We start from the raw sequence: 25,328 nt of genomic DNA, 5'->3' as shown, positions 1-25,328 counted from the left end.
CATCGACTAGAGGATTTGTTGCTTCTCTTTAAAAACCCGTAAAAAATACTTTTAGAAATAGTCTACATTTTGAATGTACACTGAAAATATAATTCAAATACAATTTTTAGAAATCTTTTAGTCACAAAATAAATTTACAAAAATGACATAATTTGATATAGTCATTTTAGATTATAAAGTATATATAACATATCATATGAAATTATATTAATTTACTGTTTGACCACTGAGATTTTTCAAATAAGAATTTTGAGTTTTAAAATTAAATATTAAAATATTATATTTTAATATTATTATTATTTTAGAATTTGAAAAAATAGGAAAAAAATTGAATTGTTTATTATATTTTATATGAAAATTTGAAAAAATTGTAATGATGAGATGAGAATTTTATGTTTGAGATAAAAATTCTTTATAACCAAACAGTATATTTTTATAAAATCTCTTCGTAATTGTAATACTTCTCCTATAATTTAGCAATCTTTGCTTGGCTCAACTAAGAAACAAGGACCCGAATCTAAATTATTGCATATTTTGCCCGTCTTTTTTTAGTTTATTGTTTGCACCGCATTCATTGTAACGAGAGTTATATTCAGTTTCCTATCATTCTCCTTGTATTTTTTTTTTTGTTCCTTGTATTTTTAACTATAATTAAATGTAATTTTGGATTAAAAAAAATATTATAATTATAAAAAAATATCATAAAAATAAATATACATATTGATAATTTTATATAATACGTTAGATCTATTTTATAATAAAAATAATTTTATAATCTAGTATATTAAATCAAATTATATTTGTTTAGGTGTTTACTTTTATGCCATCTTGGTCAAAATATTTTTTTTTAAAAATACATGTCACATCAATAGATAAAAAAATATAAAACTTAGGTTAAAAAAGTAATTGAAAAATTTTCTACGATCGATACGTATCAACCAATTGCTTTAAGGCTAAAGTGTGTGTGGTTGCAATACCTACAACCTATGTGGTGATAGGTTAACGTGGTCAATTCTGTAGCACTTTTGATATTCTTGACATTATTGTTAACCCAATTCAATATTTTCTTCATAAAAGGAAATAAAAAAACAAATAGTGTTTTCTGTCTCTCCTTCAACCCTCATGTCTCTCACATCTGCTTGTCTTGTCTGGGGGCCTCCCTCCTCCATCCATACTCTCACAGTCTTTGTCCCCTTTTTTCTCCATTTATCTTCTTCTTCTTCTTTATTTTTTTTACTTTATTATTTTATTTTCTCATAGACATATTATTATGATTAAAAAAAAAATTCTCTGCCCAAACTCTGATATTTTTATATAGATAATGATATATTTATAATTAATTTTATATCAATTAATATAATTGTGCAATTTCATTAAAAAATAATTTCAATTTAAAAAATGTTTAATGGATCGAGAAAGATAACCTATTGTTTGTTTGTTTTTCTTATTTAATTGTTAAGAAATTGATTATTAATAAATTGATACTTTTTAAAATGTTTAATGAAATATAAAAAATGGTCGAAAATAAAACAAAAAAAAAAAAAAGAATAGATTTAGGCCTTGTTTGATTACAAAGTTAACATGAGATGAGATATGATGTTTTGTTAAAAATTGAATAAAATATTATTATAATATAACTTTTTAAGATTAGTTTTATTTTGAGATTTGAAAAAGTTGAATTATTTATTATATTTTATGTGAAAATTTATAAAAATTATAAAAATTATATGAGATTAGATTAGATGAGATAGTTTTAATTGAAAAAATCTAATTGTAAACGATTCTGTGCACCAATACGTACACCTATCCAATATGATTGGTTAGAATGTAGACTTTATTGAAAATAATATTAATTTAAATTTTGAATATGAATACATTAGTATTAATATACAGATTAGTACACAAATTCGTTTGTACGTAACAAAACTCGTTTAAATTTGAGTATCCAAACCAGCCCTTACACTTATCGCCTTATCGATATAATGCAAGGGCATTATTCTTGGTCTCTCTAACATTGTCCTTTCAATTTTATATGACTATCTTTCATTTTAAATAAAATTATAAAATAGTTGCAAACTAATTGTAGATTTATCATTTTCTTTTCCGTATTTTTATATTTTTTCACAGTTTCTTATAGCAAGGAATCATTCACCTCTACTTTAATAGCATTTTAAATTACTATTTATTTTCAAATTAATAATTATAACTTAAGAAAAAGTAAAAATATGATAAAAAATAATAATTATATTTATCATCTCTACATACCACATTTCACTAGAGGCGTCAAATCATGTTAACAGATCATGTTCATGTTGTGTCAAAGCATATATACTATATTATATGAGTAAACTTGAAGTTAAACTTATTAAGCTTATCGTGTCAAGATATCAAATCTTAACACGACCCATTAATATAACGAGTTGTGTCGTGTCAACCCGTTTATGTAAATGAATTGAATAGACCTGAAATTAATTGGTTTGACCTTATTAAAGTTAATATAATTTTTATATAAATGTTAAAATCATAATATTTATAAAAATTATAAAATTAATTACAAGTCTAAAATTACAATTCAAATAATAAAAATATCGAGATTAAAAATCTAAAAATGTTACTTTTAGGTATAAAAATATAAATGTAACTTTAACTTTCTTAACAGGTCATAATGAGTTATAATGTATCAAAACGAGTCAACCCATTATCAACCCGTTAAGCAATCGTATCTTAACGGGTCAACCCGTTTTTTATCCGAACCCATTAAAACTAAATCCAAACTCGCTATTATCGTATCGTGTTCATGTTAGATTAATGGGTAGTATCACATATTGCCACTTCTACATACCACACATATTTTTTTTTTTTTCATTTTTTCTACAAAAATATGTGGTATATGGATGATAAGTAGAACAACTTAATTAACTTAACAAGAATAAAATAATAAAAAATAATATTAAAATATATAAAATATGTGGTATAAAATGATGAATAACATCCCTTTTTTTGTGATAATCTAAAGTATTGGATTGTCATGAAACTAATGTTCTTGTGCTAGATAAATAGAAGAATTTGCAAGATGGAAGAGCACATTATCGTTTTATTTCCAATAATTCAAAGAAGTTTATTTTTGAAAAATGATAAAGTAATAACTAAGTGATGCCTCTTATACAACTATTAAATAAATTAATAATAACTAAAAGTTTATTTTGATTTTTAAAAAAAGTAATATTTTATTAAGAAGTTGTTCATGCGATGTAATTGACTTGTTATTATGAAAAACTATATCCATAAGTCGGTGTGTAAATCATATATAATAAAATATTTATATGATATAATTTTTTTTGAAATATCAATTTTAAAATTTGAATCTTATAAGTCAAATATTATCATTTTAATGATGTAGATGATATACTCTACATATCGACCTAAAAATAAAATACTCTATTATTATATCCCTTCTCTTTTTCTTGGTGATTGGCAACATGGAATATACATACACACACACATATATATATATTTTTATTATAATTCTCTCAATTTATTTTTTCACTCTCTATCCAAATATTTCTTACTTTTGTCAAAATATTTTCAATGAATTCTATCATTTTTCATAAAACTACAAAAACAATCTATCTCCAAGAATTTTCTTAAAATAGAAAGAAAATAATAAGGTTCATGAATCTTCAACGCTCGTTTAGATTAAAAAATGAGATTAGATAGTTTTAGATTAAAATTAAAAATTGAATAAAATATTATTTTTTAATAATATTATTATTATTTTAAAATTTAAAAAAATTAAATTAAGAATTAAAATAATTAAATAATTAATTATATTTTATATAAAAATTAAAAAATTTATAATAATAAAATGAAATTAAATGAAACACTATTTTTGAATTTAAAGGAAGTCTAAATGATCATCATCATTTTGTTTTGCTTGATCCGCTTTCTACTCATAATTCCCATTCTTCTTTCTTTGAAGATGGGGGTAAAGATGTCATTTTGAAGTTAAAGTTACCGCTTTCGGCACAAACTTTTATAACAATGAAAGGGAAAAAAATAAAAGTTAAAAGATGAGAGAAAAACAAAGGACAGATCTGTAAAATCACTTACTCTGTCACCAACTCACAATCTTCTTCATTCTTTTCGCATGTATAAACTCTCTTCCCCCTACACTATCACCTTCTTTCCCTCCCATTTCTCCCCAAATCAAAAACCCTAGAAAAACCTTCTCTACCTCAAGATCCTTTTACAGCTTAAATCCCTTCTCCCACTTAGCATTTCCCGTATTTTGTCTCTGTTTCAGTGGAATTCTATTATCTGGGACTTCCTTGTCTCACTCTAGCGCCCATTTCAAGCAAGATTTTCTGTAACCCATCGTTTCCTCCCGATTCTTTAAATACAAATTCTAATATTGTGCCCGGATTCCCCCAGTCTACCACTAATTTTCCGAATGCCCATTTCGATCTCAATAATTGTGATCGTCTATCATTCGAAATTTAGCATTTTCTATTTTGTATATTAAACAATTTGTTTATCTTAAACTATTTTTTGCGGTTTGTGAAATTTAGGTTTTTTTGGGAATAACTGATATTTTGTTGCTGTAATTGACTCTTTTTGGGGTTGGGGGAGAGGGGAGGGGGGGGGGGGGGGTGTTGTGAAAGAAATTTTTTGAATATCTGATCAAGTTGGGATGGAGAACAGTGGAGAAGCAGTAGATGATCAGGGCTCGGGATGGTTCCAAGTGAAAAAGGTGTTCTTTTGTATTCAATTTATTCCATGAATGTCATCAGCATAATTCTGATTTGGCGTTTTCTTTATTTTTTTTATTTTTTATTTTTTAATAATTTTCTTCCCTTGTAAAAAATATATATTTAGCTGTTGTTTGGTTTTCTTAGAAAGCTGGGGGAAAGGAAAAGGAAACAGAAAGATGAGATTTCTTAAGGCGTGCATATGGTTGAATAAATTTATTTTTTAGCTAGTTTTTTATGCGAAATTATAATTTTGATGTACTTTTTCTTTCAAGCATTGTCCCGGTAACTACCGCAGATTTCATTAACCAAATCAGTGTGAATGATTGCGCTTGATAGTTATGAAAGTTGGGAAAACACCTCAAGCCAAATTAGCGAGTGGGACTTGGATACGAAAGTGGTGACTTCCGCTCGTAACTACGAATTGCTCAATTGCATCTCAAATTTTTATTTATCTGTTGGGCTTTTCGTTTTCATTTTTAGTGTAAACTTTTTTTTATAAGTATTTTTGGTGTGAGATTTTTAGTTATGCATTGATTTATTTGAGCTTGAAGCCCTTGACATTGTCTACGTCATAGAGGAACAAAAATGGCCCGGATGTGATTTCTTCCTCTACAAAACAGAGGGTTTTGCAAATGTGGCTTACCCTAAATATAGGAGTCTAACTCGAAATAGATTGTTGTATGCACGGAACACAATCAAACAATCTTTTTAACCTTGCCGGCAATGTGTTTGACTCGACTTGTATTTCCAAGGTACACGATTGCACTATCATTACCTGCTTTTTGGATGAGAAGTGCTTATTTATTTATTTATTTTTTTTATTTATCACAAGTGTTTATTTTGTGTTCTGTGCGATTTCTATTACATTTTTCCTTGTTTACATTATTAAAGGTTTCACATTATATATGATTCTCATACTTTAGCTGCAATATATATTATTATAATTTCTTCTTGTACAGAAGCATAGAAGTAGTTCAAAGTTCTCTCTACAGAGTTGGGTTGGGGGATTCTCGGGAAAGAATGCTTCGGATTTTTTGCATACTCAGCCCTTATTGAATGAAAATAATGGAAATTCGAGAGGTAAGCGCAGATCCCAGCTTCCCAAGGCAGGGAGAAATAATGCTATAGGTAGCCAAAGTAGTGTTATAAATTCTATTCCTGTCCTGGATGAAGACAAAAAAGGCGTTCTCTTTCTTGACAAATGTGTAGTCCAACAAGATAATGAGTCTCCCAATTTGCTTCCATCGCCTGTTGCAAATTTGAATGGCGGAACTGGAGATATTGAGAAAACTATTCAAAAAGACAAGCTTGATGTTGTTCACAAAATCAAGTGGGGTGATCTAGAGGATGATGCTTTACTCCTGCATCATGAAAACACCGATGGAGCAGGTATAAAGTTTGGTGATATTGGAAGTCATAACCTGGATGCCTGTAGGAAGAATGTGAATAATAATTATTTGGTTTCCTCTGTTGCTTCTTGTGCTAACCCCCAACACAACAACTTGGTGGCAACTGCAGATGCAGATATATGTGGAAATGAGGTTTCTGAAAAGAACTGTATATCTGTAGAAGATGCAGAAGTACCGATTGGGAATGATCAAAAGCTTGATCCAAATGATGAAGTATCGAACTGCAAGGATATACACACTGAAGACGTGAAATCTGTAAATGGTGATCTTTCTAGTACTGGATTTTCATGTGCTGAAGCGGTGGGTATAGAGTTCAAACTTCAGGCACCTGACATTACACCTGACGCAGATGACACAGATAGTTCTGAAATACCGGTGACAAGCGGTGGTTCAAGCACAGCAGCGATTGACCAAAATGTTGAGTTATTTCCCCCCAAAAAGAGTGGATCTGAAATATCAGGAGACTCTACTGTCACAGACCCTATTGAAGATCAAGGGGCTCCATCGGAAGATACAATACATGATGATAGTTCAAGCATTCAGATTGGGAATTCCCTTGGAGAAGGTCAAACAGGTGAAAGCAAAGAGAGGTTTAGGCAGCGACTTTGGTGCTTTCTCTTTGAGAATCTTAATAGGGCTGTAGATGAACTTTATCTTCTGTGTGAACTAGAATGTGATGTAGAACAGATGAAAGAGGCCATTCTTGTTCTTGAAGAGGCTGCATCTGATTTTAAAGAACTAAATGCTAGAGTGGAGGAGTTTGAGAATGTGAAGAGGTCCTCTCCTCAGCTAATTGATGGGGCACCGATCACATTGAAGAGTGACCATCGCAGGCCACACGCCCTTTCATGGGAGGTAATCATGCTTGTGTTTTCATTTCTATGTTACATAACAGCATTGGATGCTCCTGTCACTATGGATTCTGTTAATAAACAACATCGAGGTCTGTTATTGGGCATGATATATGCTGATTCTTTCTCTCTTAAGGATTTTGGGGAGGAAAAAAAAAAAAACTTCTGGAGTAGAAAAGAACAAGAGAAACTTATTAGAAGGTATATCTAAAATCTTGATGCTATGATGGCGTTTTGCTAGTGCTTACGTTTAACGAATCTCTTCGAGGTCTATTATGCCAAGTCCAAAATCCCAAGAAGGATCAGAAGTAAAAATGATTTTTATAATTTTTTATACTATGGAAAAAAGTTTTCTGACCTTATATTCTTGTGTAATAATACGGTGTCTTGTAATCTTTTTCCAATAAATTGCATCTATGAATGTGATGGAATGTTCTTTCAATTTCTGATTGAATTGTCTTTGCATTCGCACCTGCTTACTTGCTTGAACTGTAGTTTTGGACTAGAGCAAGTATTGGGTTCAAAGATCATACCATTATTTTGGCATTTCAATTGGAGTAAGGTCCTTAATGCTTCCTAGTAAGCATCAAAAAGTCTCTGTCCACCTATTTCTGCAATACAATAAGGCTAGCCACTTGATGTTGAGTGCAGGTACGAAGAATGACTACTTCAACACACAAAGCAGAGATATTGTCATCATCTCTTGAGGCTTTTAAGAAAATTCAAAAAGAAAGAGCTAGTATGTGTACGTCTAATGATGCAAAAATCCTGGGGTCTGAGTGTTATTTTCAGTCTGGTGATAATCTGAATAAATCATCTGAGAAAACTGATGCAACATCCAATGCTAAAGATTCGCAAATAAAGTCAAGAAGACAGAGTGCAAGTACAGATTTCATTCAAGGAAATATTACTGGGGAAAAGCGGAATATTGAGTCAGGCAGGTCTTGCAAAGTAAACTTAGTACAAAATGGACGTGTCCCTCCCCATAACTCATCCTTTTCCGAATTTAGTTCCTCTAGACCTCCTCCTAGGGATATTTCTGCTGCTTTTACTGCTGGAAAGAGTAAGAGAGAACAACCTGGATCTGATGCAGATAGGTTGCTTTCTAAAAAAGAAAAATTTTTGGCAGAAAGTGGTGTTGAAAAAAATTCCAAATCTACAGATCAATTTAAGAGACAAATTCCTCTTTCAGAGAAAGAAAAGGAGAAGGAAAGGAGGAATGCAGCTCCTTGGAAATCCATGGATGCTTGGAAAGAGAAAAGGAACTGGGAGGAAATACTTTCATCTCCTTTCCGTGTCTCTACACGTGTATCACATTCTCCTGGTATGAGCAGGAAAAGTGCGGAGCGTGCACGTATATTGCGGGATAAACTAATGTCTCCTGAGAAGAAGAAGAAGAAAGCTGCTATCGATCTGAAAAAAGAAGCAGAAGAAAAGCATGCCCGGGCAATGAGAATTAGAAGTGAGCTGGAGAATGAGAGAGTTCAAAAACTTCAGCGTAACTCAGAAAAATTAAATCGGGTAAATGAATGGCAAGCTGTTCGCAATATGAAGTTAAGAGAGGGAATGTATGCTCGCCAACAACGTGGTGAATCTCGGCATGAAGCTTTTCTAGCTCAAGTTGTGAAGAGAGCTGGTGATGAAAGCAGTAAAGTTAACGAGGTTCGTTTTATTACTTCCTTAAATGAAGAAAACAAAAAGCTTATATTGCGCCAGAAACTTCATGATTCAGAGTTGAGGAGAGCTGAAAAACTTCAAGTTATAAAAACTAAACAAAAAGAGGATATGGCTAGAGAAGAGGCTGTGTTAGAACGCAGGAAACTCATTGAAGCTGAGAAATTACAACGCCTTGCTGAAACACAGCGGAAGAAAGAAGAGGCTCAAATTAGAAGAGAAGAGGAGCGCAAAGCATCCAGTGCAGCACGTGAAGCAAGGGCCATGGAACAACTTCGGAGGAAGGAGGAAAGAGTGAAAGCCCAGCAAGAGGAAGCTGAACTTCTGGCGCAGAAACTAGCAGAGCGACTTAGTGAAAGTGAACAACGTCGCAAGTTTTACCTGGAGCAAATCCGAGAGAGAGCTTCTATGGATTTCAGGGATCAACCTTCACCTTTGTCGCGCCGATCTGTAATCAAGGATGGGCTGGGTAGAGTTAATGAAGACTATCAAGCAAACATCATTACAGGCTTAGGAGGTTCTGCTCTTGCAATGGGAAATGTTACAATGCAACATTCTTTGAAGCGAAGAATTAAAAGAATTAGACAAAGGCTTATGGCTCTTAAATATGAATTTTCTGAGCCTCCTGTTGGTGCTGAAAATGCTGGTATTGGTTATAGAACGGCTGTGGGAACTGCAAGAATGAAAATTGGGAGGTGGCTTCAAGAACTTCAAAGACTTCGGCAAGCTAGAAAAGAAGGAGCTGCAAGTATAGGGTTAATAATTGCAGAAATGATCAAGGTACTAATTGAAATGATTTTGTTAACGTCTAAGAGTAGTGTTTCACTCTATACAGCCATACACGTGATTATTTTGATGTTTCCTAGCTGGGAAAGTAAAATTGCTGAGATCAGAGTTTTTTAGAGGAAATTCTCTCATTTGCACTCATATAAAAAATTTGACTCCTTAGCTGTCTAGTACGACCTAAATAGCGGTAAGTGAAGTAGGCTGAGACTACTTCACCACTATTCACAAACAATTAACTACTTTTTCACCACTATTCACAGATCATTTGAGATCACCTCAGCATCCAAACGTAGAGCTTTGTTACTAGGATTTTGGGCTGGAACCCTTATCTGCCATTCCCGATGTAATTTTTTTAATGAGTGTTGTTAGGGGTACAACTTATACTACATATCATTTGCAAATTAACATCGTGTTGGCCCACGTGGGAATTTATGACATGGGGAGAGAGTCCACGGGTTTGATGCCATGTGGGCTTTAAAAAAAATATAAAAAAATTATTTACAGACATTTTAAAAAATTAAAGCAATAAAAAACCTAAAAGAAAAGGTAGGTGGCAGCCACACTCCTGTTTTAAGGATGGAATGGCAGCACAGCCTTCCCCCTGTTTGGTGAGGGAGTGGCTGTGAGGCTTCTTTTTAGTTTGGGTAAGGGTTGTTTTAACGTTTAAGAGCTTACATGATATCTAAGACAAGTCTCCGTGTTAGATTAGTGGCTGACATGGTATTGCCACATGGGCTGCCTCGCCAATTTGTGAAGGATATGTAGTAAAACTTCACCGAAACATTTTTCTTGTTATATATCTAATGTGAGGTTGATTGTGCCCTTGAGATACATATATTCCAAATGCTCATATATTTGGTTGATGTGAAATTCAAAATGTCCCAAGTTGCTTGTGGCAGCTCCTTCTATTCCCTTCTGTGGTTATGGTTGACAACGCTGTCCTTCCATTGGACCTTGTTGAAAATTTGCAATCTGTTCAATGTATGCATTAATTCTGATGAAGATAGTGGTGTAATAAATATACATTACAGTTTTTCCCCTAACTTAACATGGTCACATTTTTGTGATTAGTATTTGGAGGGAAAAGACCCTGAGCTGCAAGCTTCTCGGCAAGCTGGTTTACTTGATTTTATTGCTTCTGCCTTGCCTGCTTCTCATACATCAAAACCTGAAGCTTGCCAGGTGACAATACACCTTTTGAAGCTTCTCAGGGTGGTTCTATCTGTGGCTGCAAACAGGAGCTATTTTCTTGCACAGAACCTTTTACCCCCAATCATCCCAATGCTATCAGCTGCGCTTGAGAACTATATAAAGATTGCAGCCTCTTTAAATGTGCCGGGTAATAGTAACTTTCCATCGAGTAAAACATCAACTGAAAATTTTGAATCGATCTCTGAAGTACTAGATGGTTTTTTATGGACTGTTACGACAATACTTGGACATATAAGCAGTGATGAAAGACAACTCCAAATGCGGGATGGTTTGTTGGAGCTACTGGTTGCCTACCAAGTTATTCACCGGCTGCGGGATCTCTTTGCACTTTATGATCGGCCACAGGTGGAAGGCTCACCTTTTCCTTCTTCTATTCTCTTAAGCATCTATATGTTGGTGGTTTTAACATCCCGACCTCAGACTGATAGTTCCATTGACTGGGAATCTTGTCTTAGTGAAGTGGTTTTAGGAAATAAGAGTGATGAGGCTACACTTTTAGACTCTGTTGATTCTGGATATTTTTCTGTAACTAACTTTTGTGGGGATTATAGGCCTCCATTATCAGTGCTAAATGGTAGCACGGTTGTATATCTTCCAGATGTACCAGAGGATAGACCATTAGATGAATTGTCTGAGATAACTAAAAAAAATGTGTCAGTATCCATGGGCAAGGACGCTGAAAAGGAGCAGAATGACAGTTCAGTTGAGGTGTATAAGACCAACACTGACAAGACAGATGCTCCAGATGAACCTCAAATTCATGAGATTGTGGAGCCTTTTGCAGGTCTTAAGGATGAGAAACACTCGGTCACTGCAGAACAAAAGAGTGAAAACGTTTTGAGATTGGATCAACCATTGTCTTTTCTTCTTTCTGCAATATCCGAAACGGGTCTTGTCAGTCTCCCTTCTTTGTTAACAGCTGTGCTACTGCAGGCCAACAATAGATTGTCCAACGAACAGGTAACTTTGCTGACTTTGAAAAGTTGCTAGACCGCTCATATTTTGCAGAATTATTTTTGCTCTCCTTTTTGGTGTTGGGTTTGTTTAAAATTTTTGGCCAGTTGATATTTAGTAATTATTATTGACAACTCCAGAACCTATCGTTAGGATTAAGCTGTAATATACCATTCTGATATATTTTACCTCAATTTTGCAATATATGGTGAGAAAATTCCCCAGCTCTCATTTGCTGATTTAATGGGTATAATAAGGCTCTCTACAATTCCCAGAGTTTCGTTTTGTGGCCAATAGGATTTTGAGAACTTTTTCAAGTTAAAATCTTATTGCACAATACAGATTCCCTGGGGGGGTGGGGGTGGCGGCTTTGGATACCGTCCTACCGTCCAGCAGTTTTGCATGAAGTAGCTGTCCATTCACTTGCTGGGGACTTTTTCCATTGTACCTAACAATTGTCCCTAGAACTTCTTTCTGAAGTAATCTAAGAAAATTATTTAAAGACAAGTTATATTCTATTTCAGGCCTCATATGTCCTTCCGTCTAATTTTGAAGAAGTGGCAACTGGTGTGCTGAAGGTACTGAACAATTTGGCTATTTTGGACCTCAAATTTATGCAAAGAATGCTGGTAAGTTTGTTAATATCACTTGCGACTTATGGACTTGTTTTAACATTGTGGCATTTCAAAGTTACGTTCATTATGATTTGCTAAAATTTTGAATATATCTTCTTACTTTTCTCAAAAAAAAAAAAATTGTGCAATATTCATCCCTAAGAATTCTTTTGCTAAAAAATTGTGGCATTTCAAAGTTACTGTCTTATTTTCTTCTGCTTTGCTCACAGGCAAGGTCAGACCTGAAGATGGAATTCTTCCATTTGACGAGTTTCCTTCTCTCCCATTGCACCAGCAAGTGGAAAGTAGCCAATGATCAGGTAATTTGATGCTTGGTGCCATATTAAGGACGTGAATGTTAATCATGCCCAAGACAGATGTGTCCGAACAATTTTTTCTTCGCACTCACTTTTCACTGGCCACTTAATTGATCCATGAACATGAGTCTCCTAGTTACTTGTTTGTGTGGGACCTCCATGGACAAGTTGGTTGAATCTTTATGCAATAAACTGATGGTACCAAACAAATTTCCGAGGACATAAGGTCACAAAAAAAAAGATTTACCATCTGTTTGATGGTTATATTCATGGCTGACAAATAGTCGGCCATCAATACATGTAAAGAATATTTGAATTACAACTGCTGTAGGAAGGTTCCATGTATTTTTCTTGAATGGTCTGTATGGACATTTACAATTAATTTGTGGATTACCATGTTTTAGCAATGTATTCTTCCATGCAACAACTTATGAACATGTATTGAACTCAGTGTTTATGAAATTTTGGCTGCATTAGGTATGGCTTTAGGCATGCTAATTTAGGTTTTGAGCATTTAGGGCAGCCTTAAACTAATATATGTGCGCATTTGATTTAATGTGTCTCAGGTTGGTTTGCTTCTACTTGAATCTCTATTGCTTCTTAGTCACTTTGCATTGTTCCACCCCGAGAATCAAGCTGTCTTGCGATGGGGAAAGAGTCCTACTGTCCTTCACAAGGTAAGGGAAACATTTCACAGAACTTTTCTAGCATCGTTATATTATACAGGTAAAACCTAATGGTTGAGATGTGGACAGGTGTGCGATCTTCCTTTTGTGTTCTTCAGCGACCCCGATTTAATGCCTGTCTTGGCTGGAACACTTGTTGCTGCCTGTTACGGGTCTGAGCAGAACAAGGGTGTGGTTCAGCTAGAAATCAGTATAGATATGCTACTTTCCTTGTTAAGATCTTGCAGAAATGTTTTGCCTTCTGTTCAGTCCAATTTAACTTCAGACAATTCAATGGGGGACGATTCTAGTGAAATTAATCTGCCGGGTCCTGAATGTAAAAAACCTCAAGTGGAGAGTCCCCTAAGGTTTAGCCGCAACAATGCCAGGAGTGCTAGAGCTTACCTCGGAAAAGCTGGTGGTTTGGTAAACAGCATTAGAAATGGCAAGATGAGGAACCAAAGAGATGGGAAAACAACGAAGGCGAGTGAAGAAATGGCTCTAAAGCAAAACCTACCTGCTTCAGAAACTAACACTGTTATGCTGTACAGTAGATTCCCTAGTAGCTTCATTGATAGAGCAGAGCGTTTCTTTTCAGCTGGCAGCCTCAATGAGGGTGATGAAGCATGAGTTCACCTGCGATCGAGCTCTATTTTTCTGACGGACATGTTCTTCTGTGCGCACCCAAAATTTTCTGAGGCCTGTTTAGATATTATTCTAATCTGAATTTCTCACAGGACTCTGGAGCTTCCACTGAAGCTGATTGAGGCAGGTATACATACATCTTTACCATATTGAGTAATGAGCATCACTGACAGAGGAAGCATTTTTGGGACAACTCAATGACGATATATATAAAAGATGGATTTCGTTGGGCCTGTTTTGAGGACCGTAATAGAGCTCTGAAATAGAGTGAGAATTCAATGATCTGTATTAAAGCTGGCATTGAATTCTAAAATTAATTTAACTTATTTAAAATGCCACAAGGTGTCCAAAGAACACTTGTTGGGTGGAAAGGATATTACTCGTCTCTTGTTAACGTCTCAATTTTAACATATGCTTGTATTGTACATTATATACACTTCTTGCTTTCTTTTTCTCTGAATGAGCGCAAGAGAACTTGAACAAAATTTGATCTTTCCCAAACTTGAGTGATATACTGACTTTACATAACCAGCCGCTAATACCATCTGCATTGATTTGAATCTGTGTACTCTTCGATGCTACAGGAAGCACATTTCACGTTGAGATTTAAAATTTTCCCAACAGCCGGGGTGGACAAATTTGCTGTCAGACCGAACGCAAGATGCTAGTTGGCATTTTCCTTCATCTACAGGTTTTCTAAATCTGATATTTACAGCTTTATCTTGAAACAAATAGGATGCACGATGGCGAATGTCAAGACAGGACAGGACAACCGGACAACCCTATCTCCTTGAGTAGCAAGGAATGCTCAGTTTACAGATACTTCTATCAAAATATTAATTACAACTATTTGTACAGCTGAAATACAGGTGGATTGGTTGGATGACACCTGAACTGGATTCTGCTTGCAGATGCTTCACACTACAGGAATCATCCTCCAGAGAAGCCACAAGGGAACTGCTAAAAGATGATAGACTAAAATGGCAAAATTTCTCTAAAAAATTTAGTCATAACTGTTCAAACATTGTACAAAACTCATCTAGCATGAATGGGAGCATATTCAAACTAGATGCTGCTAGCAAGTTGCTTTTACAACGTACGAATCTTCTTACTTAGCTTCAGGCTCTTCTAATATTTCATTTCCAGTACCTGTGGCTCTTCCTACAGAGTACGCACTACCGGGAACCTTCACTAAAAGCTCACTCTCCAATATGTTCTGTTTCTCTGAATGCCCTTGCTCCTGAAATTGAATAGTCTGATCAGGTTGTAAGTTCAAGCACATTCACTAATATATTTACATCTCAAACCATTTACCAAAAGGTGCAGTCAGAATATATGGTCTTGCATTCTATAATATATGATCATCAGTGATATAACATAAATCTAGCATTAGCATGTCATCACTACCATTATTAATTGTAGGTTAGAACTTAGCAGCAACCAGATTTATGGTCAAATGTATATAAGGCATCCTGGAATACCAAAATGCATTAAGTTGCAAAGAATTTAGCTATATTTTGCCTAAATGGAAAACTGCATGAAAACAGGAATCTGTAGTCTAAGAAATGACCTCAACATTATCCTCGGTCTCTTTAGTGTTCTGTCCGTGTTTAAGGCCATGCATAATCACTTTGAGTTGTTTCTTGGCTTTGGCCCTTGTCGAGCGTCGTTCTGCACATTGCGCTGTCGTAACATCATAATGACATGCCACACAGAGAGTTCTCATGTTCTCTAGCCTGCATTCACCTACAGAAGTTGAAGAAAAGTTTTTATGAAATCTTAAATGTAACCAGCCCCAGCCTATACAGTATAAGAGTAATCAAAACCAAAATCAAAAATAAAAAAACAGGCTGTGAAAGAATTGGATTGCCTAGCCAAAAAGAGGCTGTAATAAAAGATACTAACCCTTTCCAAAATTATGGCAAGAGTAAAAAAGAAAAAAAAGTGGAAGCAAGGCCACCGCCAGAAACTGTTATTCTCTAATTCAGTTAAGAGACTTCTTGATTATCACTGTCTATTGTATAGCTGATATCATCCGAGACAAATCAGTATTATTTACGCTCCAATCAGATTGTAGTCCTGTAAACAAATGTAAGGGCTCCAGAACCATTATGAATGGCTTAGGAAAGCTGATTTGCTCAGAAATGGATTAATGAGTATGTTGTTGGTTTTGCACAAGTGGCACAAGATTCTGATTGCTGTATGGAGGTTAGTGCAACAAATCTGATTTGGCCAAACACTGTGTGGAGTGTGGCTGTGCTACTTCTGGCTGACCTCATACTTGCACGTCCTCGGAAGCCCGTGAAAGAATGGGAAAAAATTATGAAGTGACCCAAAGGCAAGTATTACGAAGTAAAACCAATTCCACTACATTCAATTAATTAACGAGGCAACTCTATACATGATTTTAGGGGAACGCACACTTTTCACCTCCCAAACTGTCATCCTTTCTGCAAACATAAACCGGTACAACAGACATAAAGTAGATAGGTCACCCTTCAGAAGAGAGGAAACCCTAAACAATAATTTCTGGACAAAATATGTACCTCCACCTCGGTAGACAGGAACAATGTGATCTGCATGCCATGCATTACCCTCAGTGGGATCATTAACAAGCTTATCAAGGCTGCAGGATATCAGACAGATATTGTCAAGTTTTGGATGATCAGGATATCAAACAGATTAGGAATGAAGAAATATCAGTCTACGAAAACTTGTTCAATAATGGACAACATTATTTATTCTAAAGATGGAGAACATAATTTGTCACAATAAAAGAACATAAACTTAGCAAGGATTTCTTGCCTATCTAAATGCAGCCAAACAAACACACCATTCAACTTGTATATGATAAATAAAATTAACACTAGCACTTTCCATCTATCAACTTACAAGTTCCTTCGCCTAGCCACATTTGGTGCAGCTTTCTCAATGTACTCTTGTCGTCTTGATAATGATAAAGGTCTTATGTCCTTCACAAGCTTATGACAGTCCAATTGGCAGATAGTGCATATACCATGTTCTATTTGAAAAAGTTCCTGAAGATTCAAGGTTACTAGAGATAAATATAATTAAGCAAAAACCAAGGGATATATATTGAGAAATCACCCAATATATTTAATTTATAATGCCCCATGTACGTGAAGATAAGATATCTTAGACGAAATTAAGCTCATTTTAATTGAAATGTATAATTCATCTTCTAACCTGACGCAAGGACCTGTTGCTAGTTCTTATACGGAATTCTTCATAGCAGCCTAGATTACAGAAAAGATCCTCAAAATATTCTGGCGTCTTGGCATTGTTGCCCCTGAAAGTAATAAATATCAATCAAGTAATCCATATAGTTAATACCAAGATAATTTATCTGGACTTACTTGCATGGTTCCTGACACAGTTTACAGAGAGGTTCATCTGTCAGGGTCCAACCCTGCATGTATTCTTTCTCCTTTTTGCCATAGCCTTTGCATAAATTAACCTTTTTCCACACAGCATTTGATGGTAAAGGCTGACTAATCTCATATAAAGGTGTATTGCGTCGCTTGCTTCCGCCTTTCAGCAGTCCCTGGTAAAGAAATGTATAGAATTATTACCAAGTCATATAGATAATAATCATATAGATAATAATCTTCAACATAGAATCAGTGTCCAAATTATCAATTAGACAGACCCCATTGTTGTGGTTACTGCTTTCGCTCAAGCAGCACAACTCAACAGTTAAAGGAAGTTGTAACGGTTTCCCAAGTAACTTTCTTCGGTCAATGGGCCTTAATCTACTCCACTCATTCACAAATGCCACAAGAATGTGCCTATAAGTTGGGTTGTCCTTAAACGATTTGACAATTGCCCCTTTGCCATCCTCTTCAACTGGAGAATTTAGTGACTCAAGTTCCTCTGGTCGGAAATTCTCAAAAAGTGGCCTTGGTCTCGAATCAGTCCCAGGAACGCAAGAATACAAGTGGATCCTCTCAGTATATTGGCTCACCTGAAGAGTAAGTAAAGCAGATCACATTTATTAAACATTCAAAATGGACGCTGTGTACTCACCAACTTGTAGATTGTAACAGAAATCAGATATAGCCCAGGTCCAAGATGGCACAGGTGATGTGCTATGAAGCAAACAGCCATCTTAGTAATATATCCAAATTCTAGGTATCAAGATACAATCCAGGGTAATGCAAGCCTGAATACACAGAGCACTAGAGATTGAGCTTAGTTTGAAGCCCAGCTGACAGACCTTTAAGTTTCTTAGGAAGAAAAAAGCTCTAGTTTCTAGGTGTAAACAAACATTTCCTCCAAAGTAAAAGATCTTGAGCGTCAACCAAAGAATGGTGATTAAATCCCATACAATCATACTGAGTTCACATTTTGATGCCTAATACTAACCATTTCAATTTTAGGACATTCTGAATCCCAGTACATAAATGGGAAACAAGTTACAATCAATCTCTGACTTTGCCTAATGTATAAGTTTATTATTCTACCACAAAGATCTTGTAGACAAAATTGCATTCAGGACAACAGACATCAATTTTTAGCAACTTTATTGTGCGTTCCTGTAGAAATATGAATACAAACTACCACGTCAAATTCGCGACACATAAAGACCACAACTTATCCTCATCATAATTGTTAAGGACAGGAAACGAATAACTAGGTATCAATGCCTTGCCTCAAATCGCAAAGAATCTACTTGGTCAAAGTAACTTTCATCAGATTCAATTGGCTGAACAGGACCATTCGAATCTATCATTGGTGGGTGTAATGTGAGTTCCTGCATTTATAACAATATTCCACAATATGAATTAATTGGTTTAGTGAATCAGTCTGCGCACAAGAATTACTCCAGTAGTACCTTTTGAAGTCTATGGTTATCTTCACTGCCCTCATTCAACTTACAGGGTGAAATTTCGCCAGTTCTTCCAATTTCAGCTTCAGAATCATTTCCTTCCAATATTTGGTTTGAAACAAGAACCTTGGTGATAACTTCACCAGAAACTGCATGAGCCTATTCTTCCAATAAAAATTGTCTATCAGCAAACTAAAGAAGCAAATTTCTAGCAGAAGTGGAACAGGAAAAAGACAAGGAAAAAATGGATTCTTTTAGTATTTTCTTCAATGTTAAAAGTTTTACACTGGTATGAAGATCATCTTTTTGGGTCAGAATGCCACCACTAGAGCTACAAGGTCTTTCAAATCTCCCATTTTTTTCAGTAGCTACTTCGGCAGATGCATCAAATGGCTGCAAATTCTTAGCTGACAATTTATCCGTCCCTCTAGAGAATTTAGAAGATGCTGATTTTGCAATAATCTGATTTTTACAACTTCTATCAGTTTTATCAGATGTTTCCAAATAAGAGACACCATCAACCTGCCAACAAAAAGGAATACGTTGGTATATGGAAGTAAGAAAACATTAGCAACAACAACATAAATAAAGATTAATGAACCAGCTAAAGTCCAGACCTCGTTCACAACAAAAACAATGGCTAATATGTTCGGAAAATAATGAATAACTTCTATTCAAGGATAACAGTGTAAGCCAAAAAATATTATCCAATCACAAAGGGAAACCTAGTTCAATAAAACGACTATCATTAATCTCCTATCAGCTTCATTTCCCCAAAAGACTCATTTTGCATTCTACACCATGATTGTAAATCAAAGACAACTAAAGGACAACAGAGGCCCTCAAGACCCTGGAAATCAGACATGAGCGAGAGAGAGGGAGGAAGGAATAGTCAATGATATCATTTTTACAAGGCAAACACTTTGTATCTGGATGTCGGCCCATAATTGTTCTAGCCAATTTTATTCTTATTCAGATTTTTTGTTTGTCTATTTGCCTTCATCTCCCTTGCTAGGTGCCTCTCCTGTATACACCATGTCTACTTGGATGGCACCCCATTGTGTGTTTTAATAAAAATGAATTACTTGTACAAAAAGAAAATATGATGCACCTTCTCCATCCAGCCCCCGTTGAAGAAAAATAAAATGATAAGAGTGCTTTGGGAAAATCCTCAAAAAATAACTTATATAATGAAGGCGACACATTGATTTAATGTCCAACTTATACAACACATCACTTTCAGGCAAAGTCCAATTTCCAGAATCACACATCACCGCAAGCATTTTATCCAACAAACAGACCACCACCATAATTGTTAATGCAGGCAATGTTAGTCACTAAAGCTTCCAATTAGCCATAAAAAACCTTACATTATCACAATATGTACAACAAGGACTGTAACCCAAGGATCCACGCAAGTATCTCCTTTAATGATTGAATGCAGAACATTTAATGGAGAGAGGCAAAGACAGAGATCTGTACCCAATGATCTACCACAAGTATCTCCTTCAATGATCAAATGCAAAACATTTAATTGAGAGAGAGAGAGAGAGAGAGAGAGAGAGAGAGAGAGAGAGAGAGAGATGGTGATATGTTTCTTTTAATAGATAAAATAGAGCTTTATTGAATCAAGAAATAGGTGAAACCCAGGTACATAGGAAGTGTAAAAAGAGAACACCTAATTACAAGTTAAAAGCTAGATATGGATACAAAGAAAATAATGAAAACTCATTGAGGACAATAACAGAAGCCCACAGCAATAAGGTGTAGAACAAGAAACATCTAAGATCATCCAAAGAGCATTCTTGATCTTCAAAGATCCGACCATTCCTTTCCACCCAATTACACCACGAGACATAAGGGAATCATATTCCACACCGCAGCAATTTGGAGGTTACCCTGAAGAATCCTCCACTTGTTTGACTTCCACAGTTTCTCTATGATAACTTCCCAGCCCCTCCCATCCATGCCTTTCGGTAAGTGTATGAAATCCCTCACCCACCACCATCATACTCTTCTAACACCAGGTAATGGACGTGAGCATTAGAGCATTATTGCATGATTTTCGCTTTGTTGCCGATATGATGAGATCAGCAAACTTACACAATTCTGTCCAGTGAGGGTTCTCTAAGAAGCATCCTACTCCTCTCAGTCATATATAGCACATGGCTGCCACCCTCAACCAAGAACTTGAACACCTTCGACTTGGTCAAAAGATGTTTTGACAGACCCATTCTACTCTATCAGATCAGCAAACTTATGCAAAGAAGGCTTGATTTCAAAGTATCTTATCACCCAAATTGAAATATTGATGAGAAAAGACTAACGATGAAGAAGGGTTATCTCTGGTGAAAAAATTGAAGGTAGCCATTAGAGAGAGAGAGAGATATACTAGTTCTCTAGTATGCTAAGCAATAAATTATACATCAAAAATAGTAACCTATTACTTCTAGTGAGTCTTGGAACCAAGCAACACATGTCATTTGCTGTCAAGTACATCAGAATAAATGAAATAAGCATATGCTGTACTTTTGAATAATTTCTAAGGCGATTATCAAGACTAAGATCTGCAGATTCCTTGAAATGGTCATCTATGTAGCTTAAGAATAAAGGTGGGCATACCTGTATCTCTTGTATGGCATCATATTTTCCATTTGTTGTAGATGAAATGTGGCGTAAACTCCTGTTTAAATAGCTCCAATGTGACTCATCTAAGGTGCCCTGCAAGGTGACCATAGCATCAATTTTCATGTAAAGGAGAAATGTCAACAAAATCTTATTACCAAAGAGATAAAGAACCTTTGCACAGAAAATGTAAATATTGACTGCACTTGTTTGTCCTCGCCTGTGAGCTCTATCCTCAGCCTTCAAATTAGTTCAAAGGAAGTTTATCAATCAAACAGTCACTGATATACAATTGTGGAAAACATCAAACGATGTCACATCTGAGAACTAAGGAGATGTAGACAGAAGATTAGGAATGAAAAAAAACAAGAACAAAATAGAATAAAGGCACAAACTTGCTTCTTGCCATAAAAAAATCCTGCATCACTCCTTGAAGTTCATCCTAATTACCAATTGGTCCTTGTGGTAAAAAATAGAATAAGATGCAGGGATAATCATCGGGTAACATATTGAATTTTGACAGAAAATTATGACCAGACACGTCACATGTAAAAAATCCACGGCAAGTGCATAAAAAATGCATCAGAACTAGTCAAAACTATGTGGCAAGTGCTTAAAAATGCCACATAATCACAAGAACAATTGAAAAGTAAATTACAAAATTTCTGCAAAGGTTAAAAATTAACACTAACTAAATTAATCGAAAAATGGGGGCCACAGGATCAAGGTTCCCTCCTGTGCATTGTACCCAAGGTTGAGGGGAAGACTCCCCATCCCAAAGTGGTTGCAGCCAACACACGAGTGGCAGTCCCCACCCCATGAAAAGAGAGGAGTTTCTGTCCTCCTCACAGGGAGGCTCACGGTCACCTGAAGAGGTTATCTTCCCACCTTGGGGTGGACATGATCAACCCTGCAGCAACCTATGGAGAGTATTACCCTCCAACAACAGTTTTTATTTATTTATTTTTATTTTTTATTTTATAAATAATTTAGTGTAAGTTTTTAAGTTTTTTTTTTTAATTCAAGTTGTTTTTCTAGTTTTAGTTGATTCCTTCTAATTTAGTTTTTTTAAGATTCTTTTTCTTCTAATTTATTTTTGCAAGTTGATTTTTCTTTCAAAAAACATAGGTCCTAAATTTGTTGTTTTGCATCTACTTTTTTGAACACGTCTCTTCCTTAAACTATCCAAAATAAGAATCTTCCTATAATGCCCTATGGGAGGCTGAAGCCACATTTGGGCTCTACTCCAAAAGGACTAGTCAATAGTATAATTGGAGCCCCATTGGAATCATTGGTGGTCGACCACTTCTGTGTAGCTGTCGGCAGGTTCAGTTCCTCTCTGGTTTGCGTGATTCTGTTTCTGGGCAGTGTTTTTTATTTTTTCCAGTGCTTGCTTTGCGGTTCCGGGGTTGTGTCGGCACTTTCTGGTTTCTGAAAAAATTGTTTTTGCCGTAGGACTTCATTCTTATTTCTTTTGCCGTGGGCCATTTGATTCTGATTTGCTATCATATTTTTTTATATATCTGTGGGCCATTTGATTCTGGTTTGCCGTGGGCCACATGTTTTCAAGTGGGTCACTTTGCCGTGAGATTTACTTTTAGGTTGGATTTTGACTTGGACTATTATTTTGACTTGTTTGCGGGAAATACTTTTGGGTTGGATTTTGACTTGGATCTATTTTTGGGTTGGATTTACTGCTTATTTGATTTTTGTGATTTTCATCATGTCTATTGAGAATACTATTGTTCGCTTTACTGGAAATAATTTTCCTACATGGGAATTTCAATTTAAGATATTTTTGAAAGGGAAAGAATTATCAAATCATATTGATAGTTCTGCTACGGTTCCCACTGATGAAAAAGAATTTGCCCAATGGGAGGTCAAGGATGCTAAGATGATCTCATGGCTATTGGGGACGATTGAGTCTCACCTTGTGACCAATCTTCGTTGTTTTACTAGGGCTCAAGCTATGTGGGACTATCTCCATCACATTTATCACCAGAATCACAATGCTCAGAAATTCCAATTGGAGGTGGAAATTAGCAATTATACTCAAGGTAATTTGACCATTGAACAATTTTATTCTGGTTTTATTAATCTTTGGAGCAAGTATTCTGCTATTGTTTATGTTAAGGTTCCCCCTACAGCCCTCGCGGCTCTTCAAGCAGTTCATACTGAGAGTCAACGCGATCAATTTTTTATGAAGCTTCACTCTGAATTTGAGCCTGTTCAAGCTGATTTATTAAACCGTAGTCCAGTTCCTTCTTTGGATATTTGTTTAGGAGATTTATTATGTGAAGAACAGCGGTTATCCACTCAGATAGGTATGACTTCTGAGAAAGTCTTTTCTGAGGCTGTGAATGTAGCCTGTGCAGCACAAGGGAGAGGGAGGAACAAGGTGCAGCGTTTCAATTGCAAGGAATTTGGTCATATTGCCCGAAATTACCCTAAGAAAGTTTGTAGCTACTGCAAGAAAGGGGGTCATATCATCAAAGACTATTGAGTGCGGCCTCAGAATCACCAATCCCAAGCTTTTCAGGCTGCCGTTCAGTCCTCTTCTCCTTCTTCTTCTGTGCCACCTATTGTAAACTCTGATTCATCTGTTCTCACACCAGCAATGGTCCAACAAATGATTGTGTCTGCTTTTACGGCCTTAGGCCTGCAAGGGACGGATACTAACTCAACCTCCTGGATTGTTGATTCGGGCGCTTCTAATCATGACTGGAAATACGACAAGTCTCCATAGGGTTCGTAAGTATAGAGGCTCGTAAAATATTCAGATCGCTGATGACAGTACTCTTCCTATTACTATTGTTGGTAAATTGGGCTCTTTATTTAATGATGTTTTTGTCTCTCCTGGATTATCTACCAATTTGATATCTGTTGGACAATTGATAGATAATAATTGTGAGGTTCACTTTTCTCGTGGTGGTTATCTTGTGCGGGATCAGGTGTTGGGGACGGTGATCGTGAAGGGGCCTAAAGTGGGACGTTTATTTCCTTTACAGTTTTCTATTTCCTAATGTTGTTTCTCTTGCTTGTATGGCTACTGCCAATACTAATGAAGTTTGGCATAAGAAATTAGGTCATCCTAATTCTGTTGTCTTGGCTCATCTTATGAACATGGTTTTTTGGGCAATAAAGATTTCTTTTCCTCTTCTCCTATATCTTTTGATTGTGCTACTTGTCGTCTTGGTAAAAGTAAAACTTTACATTTTCCTGCGCATGGTAGTCGTACTTCTAATTGTTTTGAGATTGTGCATTCTAACGTTTGGGGTGTGAGTTCTGTTATTTCTCATGGTCAATATCGTTATTTTGTGACATTTATCGATGATTATAGTTGATTCACCTAAATATATTTTCTCCGTTATAAAGCTAACGTATTTTCTATCTTTCAAAAATTTGTTGGGCTTGTCAAGACAAAGTTCCATACTTGTATCAAAACTTTACACTCCAACTCAGGCGGGGAGTACATGTTTCATTCTTTTCAGATTTTTTCTAGCAAAAGGGGATCATTTCACAGCGTTCTTGTCCTTATACTCCTCAACAAAATGGAGTCGTTGAGTGTAAGAATCGTCATCTCTTAGATGTTGTCTGTACTTTATTGATTGATTCTTCTGTACCTTCTTCCAAGCCCCTTACAGACACTGATCCATTATCTGATTTTGCAGTTCTTATACCTCGACACTCCACCTGAATTACACATCCACCAGATAGGTATGGTTTTCCTCATATCTCACTTACTGCCACTCTCGACATTGTTTCTGTACACTTAAAGTATTTCCCACGTTAACTACAACCTATAAGTTAAGTATTCCCACGTCTACAGCCTAATTGTCTACTATATACAGTCTAGATATATATATATACCTAAATTATCCTCATAACAGTCTTCATTTAGCCGTTGTTCGCCGCATTATCCGATATCTGAAGGGCACCTCTACACGTGGGTTGTTCTTTACTAAAGAATCTTACA

The 25,328-nt window shown here is 35.6% G+C and overlaps 2 protein-coding genes across 11 annotated transcripts in view; one reads left to right on the top strand and one right to left on the bottom strand.

Moving 5' to 3' along the window:
• The first annotated feature begins 4,113 nt into the window (after positions 1 to 4,113).
• On the top strand, positions 4,114 to 14,993 carry LOC122281165. Of its 5 annotated transcripts, none has more exons than XM_043092474.1 (10): positions 4,649 to 5,503; positions 5,711 to 7,015; positions 7,663 to 9,465; positions 10,543 to 11,643; positions 12,162 to 12,266; positions 12,482 to 12,571; positions 13,135 to 13,245; positions 13,324 to 14,005; positions 14,463 to 14,569; positions 14,737 to 14,993. In XM_043092474.1, the coding sequence occupies exons 1-8, from the start codon at positions 5,432 to 5,434 to the stop codon at positions 13,861 to 13,863; spliced, it is 5,127 nt and encodes a 1,708-aa protein (XP_042948408.1). In that variant the 5' UTR covers positions 4,649 to 5,431; the 3' UTR covers positions 13,864 to 14,005; positions 14,463 to 14,569; positions 14,737 to 14,993. The 5 variants fall into 5 exon arrangements, with proteins under 5 accessions (XP_042948409.1, XP_042948408.1, XP_042948406.1 ...); XM_043092476.1 differs by having other exon boundaries at positions 4,650 to 5,503; positions 5,711 to 6,140; positions 6,270 to 7,015; positions 14,463 to 14,993; XM_043092475.1 differs by having other exon boundaries at positions 4,114 to 4,750; positions 14,463 to 14,993.
• Positions 14,565 to 25,328, bottom strand: part of LOC122281166 (DNA annealing helicase and endonuclease ZRANB3) — a 32,291-nt gene continuing 21,527 nt past the window's right edge. For 5 of the 6 annotated variants that reach the window (XM_043092480.1, XM_043092477.1, XM_043092478.1 and 2 more), the window contains 12 exons: positions 21,527 to 21,592; positions 21,350 to 21,448; positions 19,013 to 19,249; positions 18,734 to 18,886; positions 18,551 to 18,652; positions 17,549 to 17,863; positions 17,256 to 17,443; positions 17,086 to 17,188; positions 16,771 to 16,916; positions 16,425 to 16,504; positions 15,449 to 15,624; positions 14,565 to 15,118 (listed from right to left, as the gene is read on the bottom strand). In XM_043092480.1, coding sequence (XP_042948414.1) covers positions 14,987 to 15,118; positions 15,449 to 15,624; positions 16,425 to 16,504; positions 16,771 to 16,916; positions 17,086 to 17,188; positions 17,256 to 17,443; positions 17,549 to 17,863; positions 18,551 to 18,652; positions 18,734 to 18,886; positions 19,013 to 19,249; positions 21,350 to 21,448; positions 21,527 to 21,592 — 1,797 coding nt within the window. In that variant the 3' untranslated portion in view covers positions 14,565 to 14,986. The remainder of the gene's footprint in view (positions 15,119 to 15,448; positions 15,625 to 16,424; positions 16,505 to 16,770; positions 16,917 to 17,085; positions 17,189 to 17,255; positions 17,444 to 17,548; positions 17,864 to 18,550; positions 18,653 to 18,733; positions 18,887 to 19,012; positions 19,250 to 21,349; positions 21,449 to 21,526; positions 21,593 to 25,328) is intronic. The other variant, XM_043092479.1, reaches the window with a different exon arrangement.

This window comes from Carya illinoinensis, chromosome 11, assembly GCF_018687715.1.
Source record: "Carya illinoinensis cultivar Pawnee chromosome 11, C.illinoinensisPawnee_v1, whole genome shotgun sequence".
Classification (NCBI taxonomy): Eukaryota; Viridiplantae; Streptophyta; class Magnoliopsida; order Fagales; family Juglandaceae; genus Carya; species Carya illinoinensis.
The sequence above is the reverse complement of the archived record's forward strand: the minus strand, read 5'-3'. Positions and strand labels throughout refer to the sequence as shown.

Bases quoted from the DNA above. Each gene is read 5' to 3' on its own strand.
- LOC122281165 (XM_043092474.1), top strand. From the start codon at position 5,432: ATGCACGGAACACAATCAAACAATCTTTTTAACCTTGCCGGCAATGTG. The intron at 7,016-7,662 runs GTAATCATGCTT...TGTTGAGTGCAG, and splicing joins CACACGCCCTTTCATGGGAG to GTACGAAGAATGACTACTTC. The intron at 13,246-13,323 runs GTAAGGGAAACA...AGATGTGGACAG, and splicing joins GTCCTACTGTCCTTCACAAG to GTGTGCGATCTTCCTTTTGT.